This window comes from Cataglyphis hispanica, chromosome 2 (assembly GCF_021464435.1).
Source record: "Cataglyphis hispanica isolate Lineage 1 chromosome 2, ULB_Chis1_1.0, whole genome shotgun sequence".
Taxonomy (NCBI): domain Eukaryota; kingdom Metazoa; phylum Arthropoda; class Insecta; order Hymenoptera; family Formicidae; genus Cataglyphis; species Cataglyphis hispanica.
In genome coordinates this window covers 234540-258961 of record NC_065955.1, presented here as the reverse complement: position 1 = coordinate 258961, position 24422 = coordinate 234540, and the positions used below count along the sequence as shown (strand labels likewise).

Genomic DNA, 24422 nt, shown 5'->3' with positions numbered 1-24422 from the left:
TCTCGAGAAAGAGTACGCGACGATTGTAACGAGTCGGTGAATAATCATTCCCGTTCTTTGAGTTTAATTAACTCGACACAGTTGTGCATCGACGACTTGTGACGAAATTACATCACTATGTTAAAAATTAAATCAGGTGCTGCGCCAAAACACTACCTCTGCTACATGTACAAAACTATTGAAGAATTGATTGTATTAGGGCTACAATGAAGATAGATGCATTATATATTATATTATGAAAGAATATATATATATATATATATATATATATATATATATATACATTTATTCACAGTGTATATAGAAAGAATATATTCTGATGAATAAGTTTACACATATAGTATTGCTATAACGTTCTGTATCAGAAAAGGTTCTTCCTTGTGCTACGAGGTACTCTTAATCGATTAACCATAATTAATTGTTATGGGAGCGTTTAGGGAAAGAAAAGATACGACGATGATTTATGCCTACCATTTTTCTGACGGGCAAGGATAATAAAGCGCATAGCGGTTGAATACACGCCCAATACAAGGCTCAAGCAGAATAGATTTAAGCTAGTTAGAAACGAAGAAACAATGAGTATACCGTACGATGAGAGCTTAATTTGGATAGTGGTGGTCGGCTTTATAGTGGCGTTTATTCTGGCGTTCGGCATTGGCGCTAATGATGTTGCCAACAGTTTCGGGACAAGTGTCGGCGCCGGGGTTCTTACGATATTCCAAGCCTGCGTTCTGGCGACCTTCTTCGAGATCGCAGGCGCTGTACTGATAGGATATAAGGTGGGTATCGCGACATTGGTCGTCGAGTATCTACATCTCTAATGTGAAAAATGGTTTTCATAAGTAAATTGTACAAGTTAAAAGAATGAGATATATAAATTTTCATAAACTGTTTTAATTTCATTTACTTTACTTCCTCGCAGGTTTCCGATACAATGCGAAAAGGTATATTGGATGTCTCATTATACGAGGGTCATGAGAAGGAGTTGATGTTAGGAGCATTATCCAGTCTAGCCGGCTCCGCTATCTGGCTACTACTGGCAACTGCGTTACGACTTCCAATTTCCGGTACGCATTCCATTGTTGGTGCTACAGTCGGATTTTCCCTCGTTTGCAGAGGTCTCGCTGGGGTTAGTAGAGCTACAACGCGTTGCAATCTAGCGAGAAAATAATTATGCAATAACTTTAAACCGCGTTAAACTGTACACAGGTAAAATGGATAGCACTCGTTAATATAGCTGCGTCCTGGTTTGCTAGTCCCATACTCAGCGGAATTGTATCCTCCGGTATTTTTTGGCTCCTGAAAAAATACGTACTACACTCCAACGACCCGTTTGAGCAAGGTCTCTTTATTCTCCCCGTGGCATATGGTTTGACTGTTGCTATCAATATTATGTCAATTGTGCTCGATGGACCTAAATGTAAGTATTTTCCCAGAATTAGAATTAATTTCCACTCGCACTCCAAAGCTGTGTATTTTAAAGAAAGAAAGCCTGAAAGACGAAAGAATATATATTATAAGAAGAATAAAATATGGCATTGCTTCTACAAACAAGAAAACATATATATATATATATATATATATATATATATATATATATATATATATCTGTCATTTTTGATTTTTCAGTATTAATGTTGGATCGATTGCCATGGTGGGGTAGCTTGATAGCCTCGTCGTTACTGGGCATATTCGTCGCAATGATCGTGTATGTGTTCGTGGTACCGTGGCAGAGAGCGAGGATATTACTGGCATCAAGCGGTAACGGTGAGGAGACGGCAACGACGACGCCCTTTAGCACCTGTCAAGACAAAAAGGAAACGACGGCATTATCGGTCATCTCGGAAGTACCTTGCAGCGACAGCAGCAACGGTAACGCGAGATCCAATTTAGCGGTAACGCCGCAATTACGCGGCAATAGCAGCGAAAGTCCGTTGCTGATGGTCGCACAGGCGGAAGCGGAGAACACGCAAGCTGATGGTATGATGGAAGAAGAGGAGCAACCGGAGGTTTCGCGGCTATTTGCTTTTCTTCAGGTACTTACAGCGGCGTTCGGTAGTTTCGCCCATGGTGGCAACGATGTCAGCAATGCAATCGGTCCGCTTATCGCACTCTGGGCAGTATATACGGAGGGCTCGGCCCGGCAGGAAGCCGAAACTTCCTTACTCATACTCTTATACGGCGGCCTAGGTATCTCTACAGGACTGTGGGTTTGGGGACGCAGAGTGATACGAACCTTGGGCCAGGACCTGGCGCGTATAACCCCGATTACAGGATTTACCATAGAGGTGACTAAATGCACGCTTATTTTTCGGAGAATCATCTAATAATAAGATTATTGACAAAATATATCAAATATATATACAGGCGTGAATTTATGCTGAATTCTAACAAATTGACAATTTGTTCATTTGACATTTTCATAGTAATTTATGTAGTTATTTTCAATCTCTGTTTTTTATGTTCAAGTAAAAAAAATCATGTTAACAATAAGTACAAGAAATTTACAATCGACGTAAAAAAAATACTTTTAACTAAACTCTACAATAAACTTAAAAAAATTAATTAAATATTAAAATATTAATTAAATATTTTTCTTTTAAGAGTATATACATTCGTTTAATTGCAGGTGGGTGCCGCAGTGACGGTCTTGTTGGCAAGTAAGATCGGTCTACCTGTATCAACGACGCATTGCAAAGTGGGATCGGTGGTATGCGTAGGATGGGCCTCACGTGGCGGCAAGGGAGTCTCGTGGAGATTGTTTCGCAATATCGCGTTCGCGTGGCTGATTACCGTGCCGATGGCCGGTTGCCTGTCCGCCGGCTGCATGGCCATCTTCCGTGAAATGATTAGTTTGTGATCGTCGCGTGGCCGAGAAGACGCGGCTTTAGACGCAGAAAATCGCCATCTAAATACCGCTCTCCTCTGTTGTCAATAAAAGTTCTTTAACAAATAAATATGGTCGAACAGAAACTCCATAACTTCGTATCACGTTCCTTTTTTCGAGTCCGTTTAAGTTAAGCGTCCTAATATTCCTGACGAAAAAAAAAAAATGAATACAATATTTCGGGGGCCGAACTACGCCATGATACGAGGGTTAAAAATCGATGAATACAGCCTGCGTTGTTATAGAGATGCGTTCAAACAAGAATCGCGTGGATGTCGAATTATATGAATCAACTTGATCATTGCGAATATGTCTCGACGAAAGATACATTTTTAATATTACTGAATATTTTGATTTCGGCATGGCAAGTCTGCCCCTTTTACCGGGATATACTATTCAAGATGTTAACGTAAGTGTTTGAATAATTAAGCTTTCTCTTCTTTTCTCTCTCTTTCTCTACTTTGTCAGATCGCGAGATTATAATTGAAAGGATGCGCAGTACTTTAATCGTTAATAATAAGGAAGCTATATATGAACTTTCACTCGTTTCATAAGATCAAGGATTATAAATTGCCGCACAAGCTCGACATTTCAAACGGCTTTCCTGTGGTACGCGATACCAATTACGGCCTCGGTAGGAGACCGACAGACGCAGCATCCGTTCGGTATGCTGAATGTCCAGATCCAATTGAGTAAGTAATAGCGAACCTTTCTGTTCCAAAGATCATATTACTCGCGTATTAATTATTATTTTATTCCATAGAACACTACACATTTGTAATTGAAATAATTATATGAATTTATATTTTTTTAATTCATATAATATTATTATTAATTCATATAATATTATTATTAATTCATATTATATTATTATTAATTATATCTTTAATCACATAGATACGATCCATCATTGACTTATGGTCGAGCGCCTCGTTATGCATTTCGGCAATTCGTGCCGCGTTACGCGTTGTTTGCGCAAAAGTGTCTCCATTTCAAGGCCTTCTTTCGCCAGGGAGTCTTCGACTCCCCGGATGAGCACTATCGCATTCGCCACGTGAATATTGTTTACTACCTAGAGGACGACACGCTCTGTGTGATAGAGCCGGTGGTAGACAATGCCGGTTTCCAACAGGGTAAATTGGTGAGGCGTGATAAGATCCCGAAGAATGCCAAGGGAGATCCGTTCATCTGGAAAGACTTCAACGTCGGGATCAACGTGTGTATGTTATCGGTGATTGAATATTATATTCTTCTCCTGTTTCTTCCAGCTATATCATTTCGAACGGAGAGGACGCCTTCTTCCTTCCCTCAGTTCTCTATACAAAATGCATTTCAAGATTTCTTAAGAGAATCTGGCCAAAAAGCACCTAGTTATTCAGAAATTACACAATATAAAAAAAATAAAAAATTTTTGTATTAAATGTATATTATATGCATTTCGAATAGAATTTTCTCGCAGGTATTTACGGCGTGGTCTATCGTATTGTCGATTGCGATCCGTTCACCAGGGAATTCTTGACGAGCCAAGGCATTGATGTCGGCGAAAAGGAGAATCTACCCGCGGATCCTTACGCAGAGCAGCGTAAAATCAAGCATGATGGAACGAATGCGAAGATTTCTACGCGAATTAAGAGCGATGATTCTAGACGGCGTCTTCTAGAGTTCGATGGCATGGTGTTGTCATTCGACGCTACCTGGAACGATGATCGTTATCGGGTATTATATTTCCTAACAGATGATACTGTGGCGGTCCGCGAAATTCACAAGCTCAACGACGGCAAGGATCCCGTGGCGATGCTACTCAAGCGTACGCGCGTGCCTAAAAATGGGCAAAGTCTGCCGTCTTGGCATCCAAGTATCTGCATGGAATACGGAGATCCCGAGATTATTGAATATTACACACCGCGAGATTTTAGAGTAAGAGTCGATTTTTTGCTTTGCTTGACGCGATACTTAACTCTCTTAGAATTAATTGAATAGAAGTCTTATCACACGACAATCCTTTTGTCCTTAGAAAACACTTTTCATTGTTTTTTATATCATACGAATGTAAAATATAATCTTGAAATTAACAGATTAAAATGTGTAAGCGTTTCTGTATTATTTTTAAAATGCAAAATAATATCTTGTTTATGAAATATACATGATGTTTCAGACATAAGATGATCAATTTCAATGAATGAGCGAATTTATAGTCAGTTTCGAAGTATTAGTATATTTTTATCGGTACAATTTCATGTCAAAATGCTATATTAAAACAAATATGTCGGGGAAGATAAATTTTGAAAAAGGCAATTAAATAAACTATCTTTTTTTCAGTATAATATGATAAGCGTTTTTGGATCTAGGTTTATATTAAAATTTTTTTCTTATTTCTATTCATCGAACATAAACATGGCAATGTCTGATTGGAATATCCTGTATATATAAACTGACAATATTAAGAACTTTCAATATTTTCAATTTTTACACGCTATCTAAGCGCGGTAGGATATGCGAATATTTCTTCAGAGAATTTCTCCGAAGCGAACAAAAACGAGATTGGAATCATATCGTTGATCATCCTCAGGTAGGCGAAACAATTCTGTTGTACGGCCGATACTTCCTGTTACGTGACTGCGACGCCTTTACGCGGAAATATTACTCCGACATATTGGGTACTCCGCAAGCAGATGCGATTCCGATTCCCATAAGAGACGAGAAACCGACGCTAGTTGAGTCCGAAGAACCGCCGCATATAAAATCCAACAGCCCTGAAGACACATATGTCAGTATTCCGTTCTTCGTGACGAAGTCGCCCAGGAGGAATGCCATTCGTCAACTGATCAACTTCGGGAAGATACTCCGCTATTCCGTACGAATGGATGCGGTGCATCCGGAGGACGAGAACCGTGACTTTGTGTTGGAGTACAGACTGAGCGACGGTGCCATTCGAATCATCGAGAAGGAGAAGCGCAATTCCGGCCGGCACGAAGCTTGTTTCTTAACCTTTAGGCCGATCCCGAAGCCGTGTAGTACGAAAAGGGACGATCGAGAATATTACACACCGGAAGATCTTTTTGTGGGTGCGCGCATCAACGTATTCAATCATCGCTTCATTATCACTGGCGCCGATTTATATGTGTATCGCTATATCGAGGCAAATCATGATAAATTCTGCCAGGAAGTCCGAGAGAATCTGCGTAATTACTTTCTACAGCAAGGTATGTTGCAAAATGACGTGGATGTCGAAGCTAGAAAGATACAAGAGATGGAGGATGAACGCAAGCTCGTTGCGGATAATACGAATGGAAAGATCATCGAGGATAACACTAAAGCGAGTAAATGCACGAGCGAAGAAACTAATATGGAATCAGCTATAAAAAACTGATAGTGTCTCAATTAATCAATACGGAAATGATGTTTAATGCGAATTTCCTAATCGATTTAATCTGTAAAGCTCGCTAATAAATTTTCTGGCGATTTTTCTTCCTCTTATCGGCATGTAGTATGGCCATATATGCAGAGCAATCTGAATAATATCGATAAACTTTACAATTGGACCTTTGAAATGAATTTGAAGTCGAGTATTTCTTTTAAAAAAAGCAATTGAATCATTGCCAATTTTCAAGTTATAATTGCTAAATAACTTTAATCTTTAGAAGTAAGACTAATAGAAATTTTTTCAATTTTATATATTTTAATAAATTGAATAAATATTCAAGATTTAAAATTTTAAAATATTAAAATATTAAAAGGGGAGGAGAGAGGGATAGGATGGGCGCGTACACAAATTCTAACGCTAAGAAGAGAAGTTTCTATTCCCCATATCAATTAAAAAACTCATACGAAAAAAGTTCATCTACATTATTCAATATCGCTCTGTATAACGCGTTGCCGTTATCTCGTTGTTGCAAAGGATATATCATGTATCGTGAAAGTAGATAACAGAGATGCGTTTAACAATAAGAATATCTCATGAAATGTCATCAAATATTACAATAATAATAATAATAATGATCGTCATCATCGTGTACATTACATTAGATTAATTGCAATATTATTTCACTTCTTGTTATATTATCATCTCAACTGATTTTTTTCTCTGTATAGTCCATGTGTGAATAATATAATCATAGATATATTCGCAATATACAGATATAGAGAATACGCGCTAAAATAAACGCCAATAATTTCTGTATAATTCATTTTGTCAAGCAAAATGGTTATAAATACAACTGAGAACGTTGTAATAACAAGCCCCCCCCCCTGCACCTTTATAACAATTAAAGGGGGATTTGACCCTTCTCGAATAGCTGCAGGCACCAGATTAAATGTTCATTGGTGTTTAAAACGATATAACCAATCCAAATGACACTTGTTTATATAATATAGTAGTTCTTGTATAGATTTTTTTTCATTTTCAACAAAAGTGTAAGCATTTTACAAGGATTAGTCCACATATTACAGTTTTTATTTTTTATCTTTTTTTTCTTTTTCTTTTATAGACCGCGCGTCTCGTTTCTTCCCCTCTCTCCCCCGTCTTCTGTTCCATTGCATGATTTGTACGTTAAAAAAACACCTTTCGATGAATAGCACGCAACACCACACTATACGCATTACGATCGTCAGTGAGTTTAGCCAAATATCCTTCGAAATAGTGTATTATCTTCCGCCTCCACTACTTCCTGCTTTTTTCTTTCATTGTCATAATAGTTGCGGTTACATATTATTTTACGATGATGCCGATGCGACGCTAATGTTATCTCATTACCGGATTAATCATTTCAACGAAAAAACAACGCGGCCGATGATGTCGATGACGAGTGTTGTTGTTCGGTCACGGGAAATCAGATGAAGCCTATCATGGATCCGGGAAAGCAAAGATAAGTGGTAGAATGTGATAATTAGTCGCAGCGTGCTCCTTTTACGTCGATTACTCTTGTTAGTAACGGTAATACGTTTCCGCGATACCCAGCGCTACTGACGCGAACCTCCTCTGCCACTACGGCCGCGCTCCTACAACGAAACAATAACATTTCATTAGATTCTTATCGATGCAATCATCATTGATAATCTTGCTCAAAGATCATCTCGTTATCATATTAATAGTACTTATTGGATAAAATTTGAACATCTACCTTTCGCTGATGCAGGTGAGACTGATGACCATGCTGATGGTGATCTCTAGACATGTCTGAGGCGTGTCCTCTGTTTCTATGATTGGAGGAAGTATGATGATGCTGTACGGGGTTGCTCGGGACCTTGCGCTGATCCTCCTCGGCCTGACGGCGCTCGTAATGTCCGAAATCGTCGAAAATGCTTGTAGAGTGACGATAGGTATGCAGGATACGCAGCACCGTGACGCCCTTCGCGTGCGGGACTTCCTGCGCGTCTCGCGAATTGGTCACCGGCTTGTTCTCATTGTTTTCGAGCTTAATGTGTCGCAGTTGCACGTTAGGAACATCCTTCACGTATATCCAACGGACGCGAAACTGACCCTTCCACTTGTCTTGTGACCAGACACTACTGTTGCATTGATAGTCGACGGGAGAGACCATCTGTGCCATGCCGCAAAAATGACCGGACCCGTTGACAGAAAAGAATAGATAAAGAGGCGCGCCCTCCCGACTCGCCTCTCGGTAAGCTTGATCCAGCCGTTTGTTGCCATGTTCCGTGCTGCACCATATTTCATACTTGATGGATCGGTGAATGTCATCCTCCGAGTAAGACTTGATCACGAAGAACCTGGCACCAGGCGCAGTCTGATCGAACTCTATGGGATTATAATCATTCTTCACTTTTAGTTCGTCAAGAACCGGATGCGACGGGTTGCTCTGTGAAAGTTGTTGTTGTTGCTGTTGATGCTGCTGTGATTGTTGATGCTGTTGTTGTTGTTGATGTTGTTGATGTTGGTGATGATGGTGGTGATGGTGGTGATGCTGCTGTTGATGCTGCTGCTGCTGCTGTTGCTGTTGCGACTGCGGCGGCATGTGTATCTGTGTTTGTGGAAGCGGTGCTGTCGCTGTCGCCGCCATGGATGGCTGCCTATTCCAGCAAGGCTGAGGTGGCTGCTGCTGTTGCTGCTGCGGTCGCTGTTGCCTCTGTACAGGCGGTGGAGGTGGCGGAATCGGTGGTTGCACTTGCGGTGGCGGCGGCGCCGTAGGCGGTGGCGGCGGCGCGGAAGACTTGCCCTCGCCCCATGTCCCGATGTCCATGTTATGTTTGCCCGGCACAATCGGCGGTGGTGGCATGCCCGCTTTCTTCTTCATCCCCTGCGTGGACGAGAGCGGCGGCACCGGCTTTGCCGGCTGGCTCGCCACACTCGCCCACGTAATCTTTCTAGGTTCCTTCGGCTCAGGCTTAATCTGCTGTGCCGTAGTTTGTTGCTGCGGATGCTGTTGATCTTGTCGTGGCAACTCACCACCACCGCCGCTACCGCCGCCGCTGCCGCCGATCGACAGACCTTGCACGCCCTGCTCGATGCTCTTGATCTCACCGGTGCCACTCGCCGCCGGATTGGCATAGCTCTCGTTGCCGCGCGGCGGTTGATAGTAATCCTCGTACTTGGTCCTCCTCGGTGTGCCCCATGCGCTAAAGTCGCCGTTGCCGTGGAAGTAGTTGAATGGCGGCTGGCCAAAGGCGCTGAAACCGCCGCCGGCCGCTGACGCCGAGAACATGCCGTCCATCGCGCCATAAGCATCGTGGCTTATTTGGCCGCCGTAACCCGAGAGAAAAGCGACCGGGTCTGTGCCGTTCGACCACGTACCATCGCCGGCACCAAAGGTCTGATAAGGAAACGATGTGCCGGGGTAGTACGGGCTATATGGATCGCCGGTACCGATCGGATAACTCGAGTGATGCTGAGCATTGTTGCCACCTCGCCACGAATCGAAGCCAGTGTCCTCGCCAGCGGCATGCTCCGTCTGTTGTTGCTGCTGGTGTTCCTTAGGACCATTGCTCACTGCGACCGAAACAAATACATTTATTTCATATTCAAAAATATATATGTTACGATTAGGCGCGCACAATGTAAAACACAACAGTCAACATATTGTTCAATTTAAAATTAGTTAATATCTCACATCAGTAATAATGTTTCAAAATAAGCATAAATTAGCGTTTTACCAAGGACTATAAACACTAATAATAAAAGGATTAGAACATTTACAGCCTTTTATCGTTATCTTCATTCAAGAGGCAAATTAACAAGAGCCAAGAATGTCAAGTACATAATATAGTCATAACTGTACAATAGGAAAGTTTTTATATATTAATAGTGAATTATTTTGTCGATTTCTATCTCTGTAGGTATTTAAATTGCTATTTAAATCATTTTTATACAAGACACGTTTCAATATTCCGTCAATTTCAATTTTTTTATTATATAAATGTGAGTGCTAGAGTCCTCGATTATTATAAACTTTGCAATTAACATATATATACACACAATGTTGTTTCTCCAAGTATCCAAACAATTAACATAGAGTTATTTTCTCTCCGTCAAAAGAGTTTACTCTTCTTATTCAAGCGCTCGTTCCTTCCCGAAGAAGTCTAGATGTAAATCAAGTAACGGCGAAGAAAAGTCAAGTTGTTAAGACGTTAGGACGAGGTGATTGGACTCACCTTGATTGCCGGTTTGTCCTTTCATCCGCTGCATGCCGTTGCATGAAAAAACATACAAAATTTAGAGAAGGGCCGACCCACGACGAGACGTGACAGTAGTACGGGGGCGGGAGGGCAGGCACGAGAGGAAAAAGAAGGAGGTACGTATCGGTGTCTACCGCGGAGACTGAGCGGTAACGGCAAGGCAAGGCACGGCACGGCACGGCACGGCGCGGCGCGTCGCGTCGCGTCGCGTCGCGTCACGTCAACACAACACACTGACCTGGTTCGAGACAGCGCCTGCCAATCCGCTTGACATAACCTGCGATTCGCGCGGCTTGTCGTCGTCGTCGTCGTCGTCGTCGTCAGCGAGAGCGGCGTCGAACAACAACGACGGCGGCGGCGGCGGCGCCCGTGTCGAGAGAGGACGAAAGAGAGAGAGAGAGAGAGAGAGAGAGAGAGAGAACTAGGTTGTGTTACAGGACAAGATATAGGCGGACGGTCGGAAACTCCGTTGTTGAACACCGACTGCTGGAATCGCGAATCGCGCGATTACGTCCAGCGATCGGTCGCACGGTCGCCACCTCCACCTTCGTCTTCTCCTCTTCGCGGCGGCCTGTTAAGTTATGCCAACACTCGCGGCCAAAAGCCAAAACACGGCACGTTCCGCACGAACGATTCGTCGCCGTTCGCGATTCCGCTCTATTCCACGCGATTGTTCCCGCTGTTCCTCCTTCGCGCGCGCGCGCGCGCCCCCGACGTGGCCGCCCGTCGGCGCCCTGTGAGCACAGACCTGGAGAGAGGAGCCTGAGACCGCGCACCAAATGTCCTCGGCCCGCTCGCGGGAGTCGTCCAGGAATGATTGCGGCCTGCTAACGTGACCCGCTGCGAAAGACGCTATCACGGGCCGTCGCGACAACGGCTCGCGAACTTGGATTCCACGGCTCGAAGCAAATAACTACGGTGACGTGCACTGACCTCCCGCATTCGCTCGCAGGTGCGCCAACTCGAATCGTTCAAACTTTAAACCAATTTCAATCAATGTCACTATAAACTTTTCTCTGTTAGAGTCAGAAGTCGGAGCACAGTCCGAGCTTCGGGAAGGTTTCCCGCCGAAAAAATTTCTCCGTTCGTTCTATAATCTCTTTACCCTTCCGAGATCTCAACGTACATCTATTTTATGTCAAATGTAAAAAAAAAACTGAATACAAAAGTTGTAGCTTAAAAAATGAACAGATTTATATAAAATCATGTGTGACAACCTTTAGTAAATCTGTCATGGCTCCTACACACAGGACGCGGTAACCAATCGATCTTTTGCTCTTATGGAAAAATTGTAAGTTGATTGGCTATCGCGTCGCCTTTTGCCGTGTTCTATATGCAGGAGCTATCGGTCCAGGCTAAAAATACAAAGATGCTGCCCCGCATGCGCGGAAAATCGGTATACAAATCAAAAAACGATTGTGTAAATTATTTTTTGTTGGGGGTGCAAATATACAAATAATAAAAATTATATTTCGCGAGATCAGTGCATGTCCGTAATAATATATAATGTAATAACTTTATTAATTTTATTAATCGCAATATACGTTGGACGAAGTTACAATTCCAAATGCTGTGGCCACAGAGAAAACGCAACTATATATGAAGTAAGTCATCGATTCAGATAAGATGCTCAGATAAGCATAGATAATCTTTACGATATCGCATGCGACAAAAATTAATTATTTCGTAAACACTTCATTAATACTGAGAAAGGAAACTAACAATAAGTTAGATGCGCATTTCGATAAATATAACTCTACATACCTACATTTATATATATATGAAAATTAATCCAATTTATTAGAGTTTCGCAAATTGCTGTATATACATTAACAATAACATATACATATATATATTGTCAAACCTAATACAATACACGCACGTTCTTTTAAAGCCAGATTTACTTTTAATGCAGTAAAGACAATCGATCGTCATATTTTCAATACATTTTACGCGTCATCTGCCTATTTAATAGCGTTAGAAATTCACGCACACCTATCTTGTATTATATATGTCCTTCATCTCTATTTTCACAACTAATCTTACAAGACTGTGATAAAAAGTCTTTGGTTATACTTTCTTACAGCAAGATTGATTCAAGATTCTGGTTAAAAAACATTGTCTCTTTCAGCAAAATAAACATAGAATCTCTTTCTTTCTTTCCTCTTTTTTCAATCAATAGTTCAGTTTCTGGTTAACCAGGAAAAGGTTTTCAAAATAAAATATGCTATAGTCGCAATATACAAGATCCTGTCTCTCTGTTGACGATGAATCATGTCTAATTCGAGCGCCATCACTCTGCGATTCAATTTACCTACTTGACGACGTAAGTGTTGAACCTCTTCACTGGGTGGCAGAGATACATCGAGAGCATTGTAAGAAGGTGTTGGTTCTCTGCATAACAAGAATGCAAAACTTAAAAAATGAGATATTTAATAAAATTTATCCAATATAAAAAGTATGAAAAATTTTATACCTGACATGTTTCACTATCTGCGTTTCTGTATTATATGTCCTGGGTCTGACATTCACCGGATTTACAATTTCATCAACATCTGGCAGAGGCTCCTCTTCATCCACCGCTGGGAAATAATGATTGTCCAGAGTCAAAATTCTTGGAGGAGTCTATTGATGAAGATAAGTATTTAATAAATATTGTCATTTTAGTGTTCCCTCGATACATTACCTGTACTCTGACTATAGCAGGCTCGGTACGCATCACAGCATTTTCTAAAACAATTTCTGGTGGTGGTGCTTTGGTACCAACATGCTGTTCTTGTCCTGTAATAATAATTTTTTAATTATTACGATATATATTGTTACAAAAAAAAGTACATCAAAATTATATAATTCTTATAATATAATGATATATAATAAATGCAATCATTTAAGATAGAATCTCACCGACGACAAGAATCCTTTCTGGCACATGCATTTCAAGCTTCTCCATGCCAGACATCTGATTCCACGTCGACGTATTTGTAATGGTAGTATCTTGTTCTATGTAATCCCCGTTTACACGAATGCTTTTGGGGACTCGCATCTGCTTATTAATATCCACACTAAAGTCTGGATAATAAATACCGTCTACTTCTCCATTAAAATGTGTTGGACTGTGCGTCTTTGACATTACAACTGAAAATTTATGTTTATTATATAATAATAATTGCTACATATGAAGACTAAAGTACTATAACATTGCAAAGCTGTTTTGTCATTTTCATAAAAAAACGTTTGTATCACGACAAAATGAAAATATATATCTAAATTTCAACCTCATTTTCAAATTAGTTTTTATGCAACTAGCCGACAAAAAAATATGTAAACAATGAAATGTACTAATGTAAAAGTATCAATGACTTACATCAACACTGACATGATGATACCTACGTTTCAAAAGAATAATATTTTACAGAGGTCATTTAATTGTAACAAAATAGAAACATTTTTTTTTATCGATGATAATAACATAGAGACATAATCGATACGAGATGCAGAAATTAATGTTTCGTGTATTCTCTTTTTCTTTTTTTTATCATTCATTCATCCATGATGAATGTTAGTTGTGTGGTTATACTCGAGTCATTCTTGAATTTCGAAGTTCTCTCCGATTAGAAATTTTTACCGCCGATAAAAAAACAATCGCGAATTAAGGCAGGATCTTAAACGATGAACTCAATGACTGATTAGAAATATCACTATTCCAAAGTAAGAGAATATTTACCCTCTCGCGTTTCGCTGTCCGTTAAACATAAAACCACCGCTCCGAAGTTCGTTACGAGATCAGTTTGACGGATTGAAATTCAAGCATGAAACATAATCACCGTGCAACATAGTCAGACAACTCTCCGTGTGACTTAATAAAATTTAACGTATAACGCGCGTGCGCGAAAATAAGAAGGCGTCAAAGATACCAACTTTTTTTCAGATAAACAATTAATAATGCAGTATACGTTAAAAAACTTATTCAAGGAATAAAATATAAATTGTTCATACATAAAAAGAATTATAATATATATCTTCTCTTTCTTTCAACAATATATTGCTTATACTCAATTTAAGATGTTTTAAACCAAATTCTTCTTGTGTATATATATATATATATATGATTGTGTACATATATTGTGTATATATATATATATATATATATATATATATATATATATATATATATATATGATTATAACTAAAACTGTATAATAAAAAAAATGTGATTTTTTTAAACATCTTATAAATTAATGATGAGCTGGATATAAAGTAATCGATGTTATTTATAGTCACTATACTATTGATTAACAAATTTATTTGCAAAAATCAAATTTCACACATACATAAATAAATTATTGCATTTTAATTTGAAACTAAATATATTTTATCCAGAAATAAGCTCTTATTATTATATAATTTTTGTACAAATAACAACAATATTGTGTTATATTTTGCAAAAATATTGTACAAGAACAATAGTAATTAGAAAATCAGTAAAAAAATTAATTTTGTGTAATATTGGCACTTGGCACACAATACAATAGTAAGATAATAACAAATATATTAACAATAATTAACAAAATAATAAATAAGAAAATTAAATATAGAATTTATATTCTTTCAATTCACAACTTGAGATAGATCATAATCATCAGATGATTGCGGCAGATGCAAAAAAAAAAAAATTAAATTTGGATGATTTATATTGAAAATATTCATTAATTCGATATATTATAGTTACTTTTAAAATTTTGATACTATGAGAAAAGAAAAATCATAAATAATCAATTCTTGTGTAAAATAAATCATTAGAATAAAGAAATATGAATGATGTATGCCAATTACACGAATAAAGCCATAAACTGTTACTAAAGTTTTTCTTCCATTATAAAAATTATTTATACGAGAAAAACTGTGTTTATCTTTGTATAACTTTACAATTTTGAAATAATCTAACATAATGCGGTAATAACTCTGAAACTCTTAAGACAGATACTTCAACATCATGAAAAATACTTATCTTTCATATATATATCAGCTTGTTTCATAATAACATTTCATAACATTTTATAAATTATTATTCAACTATATAATATCACATCTAAATACTTGGAAAGCATTCTGCATTTTAGTGAAACTCGGATAAATTAGCAATATCTTAATTGCGGTTCAGGTTGTACTGGTATAATGACACCATGTGTAATGCACATTATGAATTTCATTAAAATATCCCGATCAATGCTATTTAACAGTTTATGATAAATCTGTTTCTCGACAAAAGCCAGCTTTTCCTGTGATAATTGATAATTATCAATTTGCATGGTTAGAATGTAAACAGCCCCTCCAGGTAAATGATTTATTCTATCACACAAATTATATAGTGCCATTATTGCTTTTGTATTAATATTCAATATATCGCGAATTACCTGAAATTAATATTTATTTGTTTATATAAGCTAAATGGCATATGTAGAATTTATATTCAAAATATATATATATATATATATATATATATATATATATATATATATATATATATATATACTCACCACAACTTTTTTTGCTGGGAATCGTTCTTCCAATATGTCAATGATCTCACCAGCATTGTTTCCAAAATTTTCTGGATTCAAGCACAAGGGATTATCAACATTTAAAACATTACTGCTTGCATATGCCAGTGCTATGGCTAAAGAATCCATTGTAGTTGTTTCATTTGAAAATAATAGAATGATCAAAGGTATCTTTCTACTTGCTTTTGATATCACTTTACTTATTGCATATGAAACATTATTCCAAATATTTAACTCTTGATTATAATATACAGTTTTAATATTCTCAACAAATTTAAATAGTACTGAGGTATGATTGTTTATGGGTTGTATAGTATTTTTTTTCATTATGTATATAATTATACTGCAAATGATAATTATTACTAATATATTAACAATAAGAGATATCAATGTACAAGAAAATTTTTTTTTTTCTTGTTCCAACTTAGACGATTGAAAGTTTTTTTTCAATTCTGTTTTTCCAGAAGTTGTTAATTTTATGGATCTTTGATGTTTAGATACAGATGGTGTATATAGCACAGATATAGTATAGATCTGAAAAATGACAATATAATTTATCTATTTTACAAGCAGATCTAAAACAATCCTAATATATCAAGCAATCAATATATCAAGAGCCAAATTTATCAATATATCAATAATCAAATATAGACCAATCTAATCTTATAATATCAAATATACACCTTAGCCATAATTTGCTTATTAATTACAGTACTATTATCAGGATAAACATATTGTAAAGATAAACGTCGCATGTATGATTCGAGTGGGGTACGACGTTTCGGTCGATACGTACAGTTGACGAAATAATTTCTGTAAATGATAAGTATAATTAAAACAATTAGTTAATAAGATGTAGCGCAATGCATGAGAGAAAAACTCAAGGAATTACATACAAATATATATAATCTATATGAGCAATATAAAATTCTGTAACGATCAAACTTTTTTCTCCTGCATTTTTTTCATTTTTGACATTAAATAATGTTATCGTTGTTTCTATCAAAATACCTCGGAACCTTGCTATCCATTCTATAGCGTTCTGGTCAATTCCGGCCGGTGAGATGTTCTATTCCCTTTTTTATCTTTTATCGTCACGCAGAATAAATATGTAACATCTAATCGGCGGCAATCGGCAATTCCGCGAACTTTCAAATCCCGGTAACAAATCAAAATCTTGAGGATTATTATTATGAGACATGTTCGAAAATCCTAATTGTGGAGTAAAAAAGTAACGTTTAATTGTCCAATCAGAATAAAGAAATCTTTTCTCCTTTTCTTTCGATTGGTCAATGCAATACTATTCTATTCCACAAGTAGAATTTTTGAACGTATTTATGCGCAACTTCTGTGCGCTATTAACTATAGATAGTAACGTTTAATTGACCAATCAGAATAAAGAAATCTTTAATCTCTTTATACTGATTGGTCAATCAAACATTTCGAAGAATTTCTCGCATTTTTCCGATTGCAATTATATCGAACCGCGAAATATCGCGGTTGATACATGACGAGATTTATTTCCCGCCAAAAGGACTCGACGAACTATCGCAACTCACAACGTGAAATGGCATTTGTGTTTCCGATGACAAATGTAGTTTTCATAGATTTGCAGTAATAATAATGGACGATTCACAGCGTAAGTAATTTGCCGATCATTATACGAAATCGTGATACAATTATGTGACCATATATTTACAACAGATATATTGTATATTTATAAACACTACTGCACATTTTCTTCCTATCTTTTGTTTACATTTAATATGTGCATAATTGATGATTCAATAAACATTGATTTTAAAATTGTTAACAGAATGTTAATCATATAGAATGAATAATTTGATAAATTGCATTGTTATACATTTACATTATTTTATTATGATAAATACTCTTTAGTATTGCACATGTTAATTCTTTGTTAAATAAAATATGTTTTAGCATCTATATCTGGCAGAGCCAGGCGTCAGAAAATTGATAAAACTGGCAGACTCTCAGCTTTGGAGAGATTGAAGGAGAGTCGAAGCGGTGGAAAACGCAAGTATGAGGCTGAAGAGATAGAAAATATATATGATATAGTGGACGAGAAAGAATACAGCAGTACTGTTTTGAAACGTCAACGGGATGATTGGATAGTCGATGATGGTAGAAAATTTCTTATTTTATAAAGAAAATATAAATTGTTTATAAATAAAATATATTAAATTATAAGTAAAATAAATTTATAAGTAAATTATATTAAACAGCAATTTGTTTGGAAAACATTGAAAAAAAAGAATTTTAATATGTACTTTATAGAAATTAAAATATACAACCATTTAAATTAAAATTTAATTGCAGGAGAAAGTGGATACATTGAAGATGGAAGAGAGATTTTTGACGATGATCTGGATGAAGACAGCATTCAAGAAGCGAAAAAACAGAGACATAATATGGCTGGTCCTAGAAAGAAAAGAAAGGAAGAAAATGGAGAAAAAGGAGACATTCAAAGTATGATTAGGAATATGCCTTCTAAGAGAGACACCAATATAGTGACTAAAGATGATGATATTTTGGGAGAGTTACTTAACGAAATCTCTGCAAGTAAGAAGACAACAAATACTCTTAAACCAGCAAGCAGTAATAAAAATAAATTTTGTCATACAGTTCATTCAGATATTATGTAAGTTGATAGATTATATTTACATTGTATATATATACTATTATATGTTATTATTATATATTGATTTACAGAATTTTTAACTTTGAATGGTAAATTGATTGCAGACAAAATTATCAGTTTTTATCCACAAACCAAGAAATGGATGATAAGAGAACATCTGAAAATCCAGAAGAGAAAAACTTAATAAAACCAATGGAATCTAATAATATTACACAAAGTGCAAGTCAAATAATTGAAGATATAGATGACAGTGTGATATTTGATGCACCACAAAAAAAGTGTGTGAATAAATCAGCAGAGTCAAATAACTGTTTGAAAGAAGAAAAAAAGTCAAAGTCAGAACAACAAGATGTAAAAAAATTAGCAGAATCTAATAATACTGCACAAAGCACAAGTCAGATAATCGAAGATGAGGATACAGCCGTGATGGATTTTAATGAATGTGTCAACGATGTGAGTTTTATTCTTTTCCATTTTTTACATCTCATTTCTCTTATTATATATTTTTGAGAGCAAAATTTTACATATGAAATATATTGCAGCTGTCTACTATAGATTTTGATGATGGAAGTATGGATATTGATTTTTCATTGCCGGCGAATAAAAGTGTCTTACCTCAAATGATTGAAACAGACGTACAGACTACTACATATAAAACTTCCATTAAAAGTATGAAAATTGGTAATGCCGTTGATCTGATGGAATTGGCACCGCAATTGGTTAAAACAAAAGATGAAGAAGAAGTATTCAGGTTCTATTATTTGGATGCATACGAAAATCCGTATAAAAATCCTGGAACTGTGTATCTTTTTGGCAAAACCTATATACCGAATCATGATGTATATTGTTCGTGTTGCATCATGGTGCACTGTATACCAAGGAGAATATATCTCTTACCTAGAAAATATGTATGCATATAATTATTCATTAGTTTTTACTTTGGCTATTATTTGATTCAACTATTCCAATATTGTTATCTCAATTATTACTAATTATTATATACAGTTTTTTTGGATCTGAATTACAGATAAAGACATCAAAAAACAACGAATCGCAATTAACTACTATGGAGGACGTGTATAAGGAATTTGATGAATATGCCACTAAGATGCATATAATGGAATTCAATTTCAAAGAGACAAAGAAGCATTATTCTTTTGAAAAGGAAGGTACACCAAGAACTTCTGACTATTTGGAAATTAGATATAACGCGCGCTATCCAGCGATTGATGCCGATTATTCGGGTCCGGCAATAGAACGCGTCTTTGGCACAACAGTAAATGCATTAGAACTGTTACTTATAGAACGAAAAATTAAAGGACCTTGCTGGTTAGACATTAAAAATATATCGCCCACTGTGGGACGATTCGCCTGGTGTTCACAAATAGTAAGTAAACGCGCATTTGTTATATTGTATAGTAAAAAAAATTTTCGAATACAGTTTCTACTGTACAATGCAATAGGTGGTTACCTCAGACATGAACAATATATCACTATGTCCCCAAGAGAAATCCAAGCCGCCAATGGTGATAGCAACCTTGAATGTGAGGATGTCCTTGAATGTAAAATTGCAGAATGAAGTGGTGATGGTTGTTGTATTGATTCATCACAAGTATAGTGTCGACAAAGAACCACCAAAACCCCCTTATGATCGCCAATTTTGCTGTATGTTCATTTTTACATTACATTATTTACTGATCGTTTCCATTATCATTATCAATTATCGACATTTAAAAACATCAATATTATTTTATAATTAAGAAACAAATAGCAAAAAATACTTTAATTATAATTTAGAAATATTTTTTTTTTTTTTCATTAATCTTTAAATCGCAGGATATTTCTCGATTTGTCTATCAAGATATTAATGAAAATCTTGTGATTGATTTGCAATTTTTTACAGTTGTCACACGTCCGCGAGATACTCCATGGCCGCGACAAATTCGGGAAGCCTCTTTGAAGGTCGCGAATACTGAAGTAATAAAATGCGAAACCGAAAGTGAATTACTCGAGGAGTTGTTAACTTTAATGCAAAAAGCAGATCCGGATTTAATAATAGGCTACGACTGCGCATTTCAATTTGACGTCTTGATGCAGAGAATGTTTACATTAAAAGTATCAAATTGGAACAGAATGGGAAGATTGAAATCAACAACTCCTCCTCTACTTAGAGTAAATATATATCTTTTTTAAATCGAAGTTTATTATATTAGATACAAATTAATATCAGGTGACGAATGTAATAAGGAAACTAATATCTTTATAGGGAAAGATAATCCTCAATCAAGCATTTGTCGGTCGTCCAATTTGCGATATACAAATTTCGGCGAAGGAATTGAACTTGAAAGTCAGAAGTTATGATCTACAATCGCTTTGCAGTGCAGTAAGTTGCATAATACATTACAAGTATCATATTGTTCTCTAATTACAAATCAATATCGCATAAATCTGATAAATATTTGTGATAGGTGTTAAAGACAAAAGAACATGAATGTAAAGAGATCACGCCGGCGGAGACTCCATTATTCTATAATACAGCGGACAAAGTTCTGAATTTAATATACGCGACGTTAAAAGAAGCGAAATTCATTATAACTATAGTAATGGATCTTAACGTTATACCGCTCGCACTTCAAATCACCTGTTTAGCTGGTATTATTCGCTTTAATATTTTTCTTTTCATTAACATTTTAAATGTAACATTTTACATGTACAATATAATTATTATTAACCCTCGACCATAGGTAATATCTTATCGAGAACATTATTAGGCGGTAGAGCAGAAAGAAACGAGTATTTGTTGTTGCACGCTTTTCATTTAAAGGATTACATAACTCCAGACAAAAAAATTGGGAAGGGACGAGATGACGGTGAGATATATATCGATATATTTTTGTATATCGTTATTATACGCGATTGTATATACAACTGTATGCTAGACATTATGCTTTAGATGGTCCGCGTAGGAAGGCTGCGGCGTACGCTGGAGGCTTGGTGCTCGATCCGAAGAAAGGTTTTTATGACAAGCTAGTGTTGCTGATGGATTTCAATTCTCTGTATCCGAGTATTATACAAGAGTATAATTTGTGTTTTACTACAGTGCTCGGTGCAGCATATGCTGATGTCGAGGTAATTTTTCGTCGCGAATGTCAAATTGTCTTGAGTGAACACACGATTTGTATGATTCGCAGCAATTGAGTATTCCCGAATCGAATCTGGAAGCTGGTGTGATTCCAACCGAGATTCATAAATTAGTCAAGAGCAGGCAGCAGATCAAGCAACTGATGAAAACGCCGAATCTTCCGCCGGAACAAAAAATGGATTATCATATTAGACAGATGGCACTGAAACTTACGGCCAATTCCATGTATGGTTGCCTGGGAGCGACACATTGTCGATTTTATGCAAAGGGCCTCGCTGCTCTAATAACCGGTATGTTGCGGAATAAATATTTAAAATGTCATTAAAATGTCACAATATATGATATATATCCGCTGTTCTTTTTAGCCAAGGGCCGACAGATTCTGGAGGATACGAAACACTTGGTTGAGAAATTACAGTACGAGGTGATTTACGGCGACACTGATTCCTTGATGATAAACACCAACATTTTGGAATATGACGAAGTTTTTTCGATTGGCAGAAAAGTATGGAAATTTTTTTTATTATTAATGTATATATTTATATATTGGGGGATTAAGTATTATATATATGTATTATACTGGACTAAATATTTTCTAGATTATGCGGGAGATCAACAATCGATATAAAAAAGTCGAATTAGACATAGACGGAGTATTCCGATACCTGTTGCTTTTACAAAAGAAGAAATATGCTGCTGTGACTATGACGAAATTGCCAAATGGTCAGATGCAATTAATGCAAGAACACAAGGGTTTGGATATCGTGAGAAGAGATTGGTGTCCATTAGCCTGTGATACCGGAAAGTAAGTAGATATAATATTTTCAGAAATTAATTTTACTCTCTCATTATATTAAATATGACATTATTTTTCTTCTCACTTTTAGAAAAGTTTTAGATATACTTCTCTGCGATCAGGCGAACGAAACGCGTCTGGAACAGGTCGTTCAGATTCTACAAAACGTTGCAAAAGGCGTGAGAGAGGGAACGACACCATTGTCGGCATTTGTCATCACTAAACAACTGTCAAAAAATCCAGATGCGTATCCGGATAAAAAACAATTATCTCACGTAATGGTGGCGTTAAGATTAAATAAAGCGGGCGGTCGAATGTGGAAAGCCGGCGATACGCTACCATATGTTATATGCGAGGTGTTTATTAAATTTGCAATCATAATTTGCAAATTTTCCTGACGAGTTATAGAAACTCAAAAATATCAATGACCATATCTAAAAGAAATCAACATAATTTATTGTTTCACATTAGGATGGAACCGACGCTAGTGCAACGGAACGAGCATATCACATCGACGAAGTGAAGAATAACGAGAAATTAAAAGTGGATGTCAATTATTATTTGTTGAGTCAAATATTCCCCGTGATATTACGAATCTGTGAACCAATCGAGGGCATCGATGATGTCTTCTTGGCCAATAATTTAGGTAACTTTGAGCTTTTATCGCGTGCTCTAAAAAAATGAAATAAATCTTAAAAGAAATGATATATATTCTATGTGGCTATCTGCTCTCCAGGTTTACAATTCGTTTACAAGCCGAAAACGTTGGCTTGCGAGGCAACCCTGAACCTACCACTGGCTATCAACGATGATAGATTCAACAATTGTCTTCCTTTGATATTTAAGTGTAAAAATGAGCGATGCAATACGGACATAGTGATTACAGATACCGTAACAGAGTTTGTAAGTGCTTACTTTTCTTCAACCAAATTTTAGAAATATTTCGAATAGAATTATTTTTTTCAGTGAAAAACTAGCATAATATATCTGACAGCTTTTACATTATATTGAAGATATATTTACACGTTTGTTAATCTTTACGTAGCATTCCGGTCGGCAATTGTCGCTCAGTATGTGCCCCAATCAGGATTGTAAATTACCACCTTGGAAATATGCAAACGTGATACAGAATGTGATTCAACTTGCTATGAGGAAAGCTATCGACAAGTACTATAACGGTTGGTTAGAGTGCGAAAATCCGCTTTGTTCTAATCGAACAAGAAGGTTGCCGTTAGATTTCGCGAGAAAGTTCCCGGATTGTTCAGCGTGCAAAGACGTTACCATGAGCAGAGTCGTAAGTTTAATCGAATAAATTACACAAAATTTTCATTCTAAAATTACATAATGCGCTTGTATGTTTCTAGTATTCCGGAACAGATCTCTACAATCAATTATACTACTATCACAAAATGTTTGACATTAGTCAACCAGCTTACAAACGTAATGATCCTCTTTTGTTACACTTTATATAGAACATCCGAAGAAACCGAATTAGAAAAATGTAAGTCTCTCAATCTGCTTTCAGATTTGTTATCTCAGTGTTCGCGAGACATGATCGCCGTTTACAACACTCTAAGAGAGGCAATCGACAGACAATTGAAACGCAACAAGTTCTCGTGCGTAAATATCACGGGTATATTCAGCGGCGCCAATTCCAGTGCAACAATGTTTGGCGGTGTCGGGTCGCGAGAAGATTTTGACGAATTAGGTGATCTGTCCGACGATACGGATAAAGAGATTTAAAAAGA

At 36.7% G+C, this 24422-nt stretch overlaps 6 protein-coding genes across 9 annotated transcripts; 3 read left to right on the top strand and 3 right to left on the bottom strand.

The window, feature by feature from the left end:
* Positions 1-255: 255 nt before the first annotated feature.
* Positions 256-2973, top strand: LOC126856235 (sodium-dependent phosphate transporter 2). Its single transcript, XM_050604564.1, has 5 exons — positions 256-779; positions 923-1129; positions 1210-1420; positions 1630-2288; positions 2630-2973. Exons 1-5 carry the CDS (start codon positions 576-578, stop codon positions 2858-2860), a joined length of 1512 nt encoding a protein of 503 aa, XP_050460521.1. The 5' UTR covers positions 256-575; the 3' UTR covers positions 2861-2973.
* A 103-nt stretch (positions 2974-3076) lies between these two features.
* LOC126856190 (EF-hand domain-containing protein 1-like) lies at positions 3077-6683 on the top strand. The gene is made up of 5 exons (XM_050604477.1): positions 3077-3296; positions 3443-3579; positions 3785-4107; positions 4347-4804; positions 5457-6683. The coding sequence occupies exons 1-5, from the start codon at positions 3249-3251 to the stop codon at positions 6255-6257; spliced, it is 1767 nt and encodes a 588-aa protein (XP_050460434.1). The 5' UTR covers positions 3077-3248; the 3' UTR covers positions 6258-6683.
* A 141-nt stretch (positions 6684-6824) lies between these two features.
* Positions 6825-11417, bottom strand: LOC126856147 (YTH domain-containing family protein 3-like). Of its 2 annotated transcripts, none has more exons than XM_050604416.1 (4): positions 10755-11417; positions 10493-10520; positions 8008-9830; positions 6825-7885 (listed from the first exon to the last, which is right to left on the bottom strand). In XM_050604416.1, exons 1-4 carry the CDS (start codon positions 10788-10790, stop codon positions 7847-7849), a joined length of 1926 nt encoding a protein of 641 aa, XP_050460373.1. In that variant the 5' UTR covers positions 10791-11417; the 3' UTR covers positions 6825-7846. The 2 variants fall into 2 exon arrangements, with proteins under 2 accessions (XP_050460373.1, XP_050460382.1); XM_050604425.1 differs by having other exon boundaries at positions 11265-11416.
* Positions 11418-12013: 596 nt separating this feature from the next.
* On the bottom strand, positions 12014-14385 carry LOC126856286 (transport and Golgi organization protein 11). 2 transcript variants are annotated; one of them, XM_050604689.1, is made up of 5 exons: positions 14241-14385; positions 13421-13651; positions 13203-13297; positions 12993-13141; positions 12014-12910 (listed from the first exon to the last, which is right to left on the bottom strand). In XM_050604689.1, the coding sequence occupies exons 2-5, from the start codon at positions 13644-13646 to the stop codon at positions 12700-12702; spliced, it is 681 nt and encodes a 226-aa protein (XP_050460646.1). In that variant the 5' UTR covers positions 13647-13651; positions 14241-14385; the 3' UTR covers positions 12014-12699. The 2 variants fall into 2 exon arrangements, with proteins under 2 accessions (XP_050460646.1, XP_050460655.1); XM_050604698.1 differs by lacking the exon at positions 14241-14385 and adding an exon at positions 13881-14227.
* A 788-nt stretch (positions 14386-15173) lies between these two features.
* On the bottom strand, positions 15174-17245 carry LOC126856252 (uncharacterized). Of its 2 annotated transcripts, none has more exons than XM_050604603.1 (4): positions 17086-17245; positions 16758-16887; positions 16054-16608; positions 15174-15930 (listed from the first exon to the last, which is right to left on the bottom strand). In XM_050604603.1, exons 1-4 carry the CDS (start codon positions 17103-17105, stop codon positions 15652-15654), a joined length of 984 nt encoding a protein of 327 aa, XP_050460560.1. In that variant the 5' UTR covers positions 17106-17245; the 3' UTR covers positions 15174-15651. The 2 variants fall into 2 exon arrangements, with proteins under 2 accessions (XP_050460560.1, XP_050460572.1); XM_050604615.1 differs by lacking the exon at positions 17086-17245 and adding an exon at positions 16971-17077.
* Positions 17246-17585: 340 nt separating this feature from the next.
* On the top strand, positions 17586-24418 carry LOC126855959 (DNA polymerase alpha catalytic subunit). The gene is made up of 21 exons (XM_050604083.1): positions 17586-17713; positions 18016-18219; positions 18415-18736; positions 18841-19189; positions 19279-19644; positions 19764-20123; positions 20200-20401; positions 20640-20908; positions 21003-21119; positions 21205-21388; positions 21481-21606; positions 21690-21865; positions 21928-22168; positions 22244-22383; positions 22478-22683; positions 22766-23030; positions 23146-23320; positions 23411-23577; positions 23720-23968; positions 24039-24114; positions 24200-24418. Exons 1-21 carry the CDS (start codon positions 17698-17700, stop codon positions 24415-24417), a joined length of 4428 nt encoding a protein of 1475 aa, XP_050460040.1. The 5' UTR covers positions 17586-17697; the 3' UTR covers position 24418.
* Positions 24419-24422: the final 4 nt, after the last annotated feature.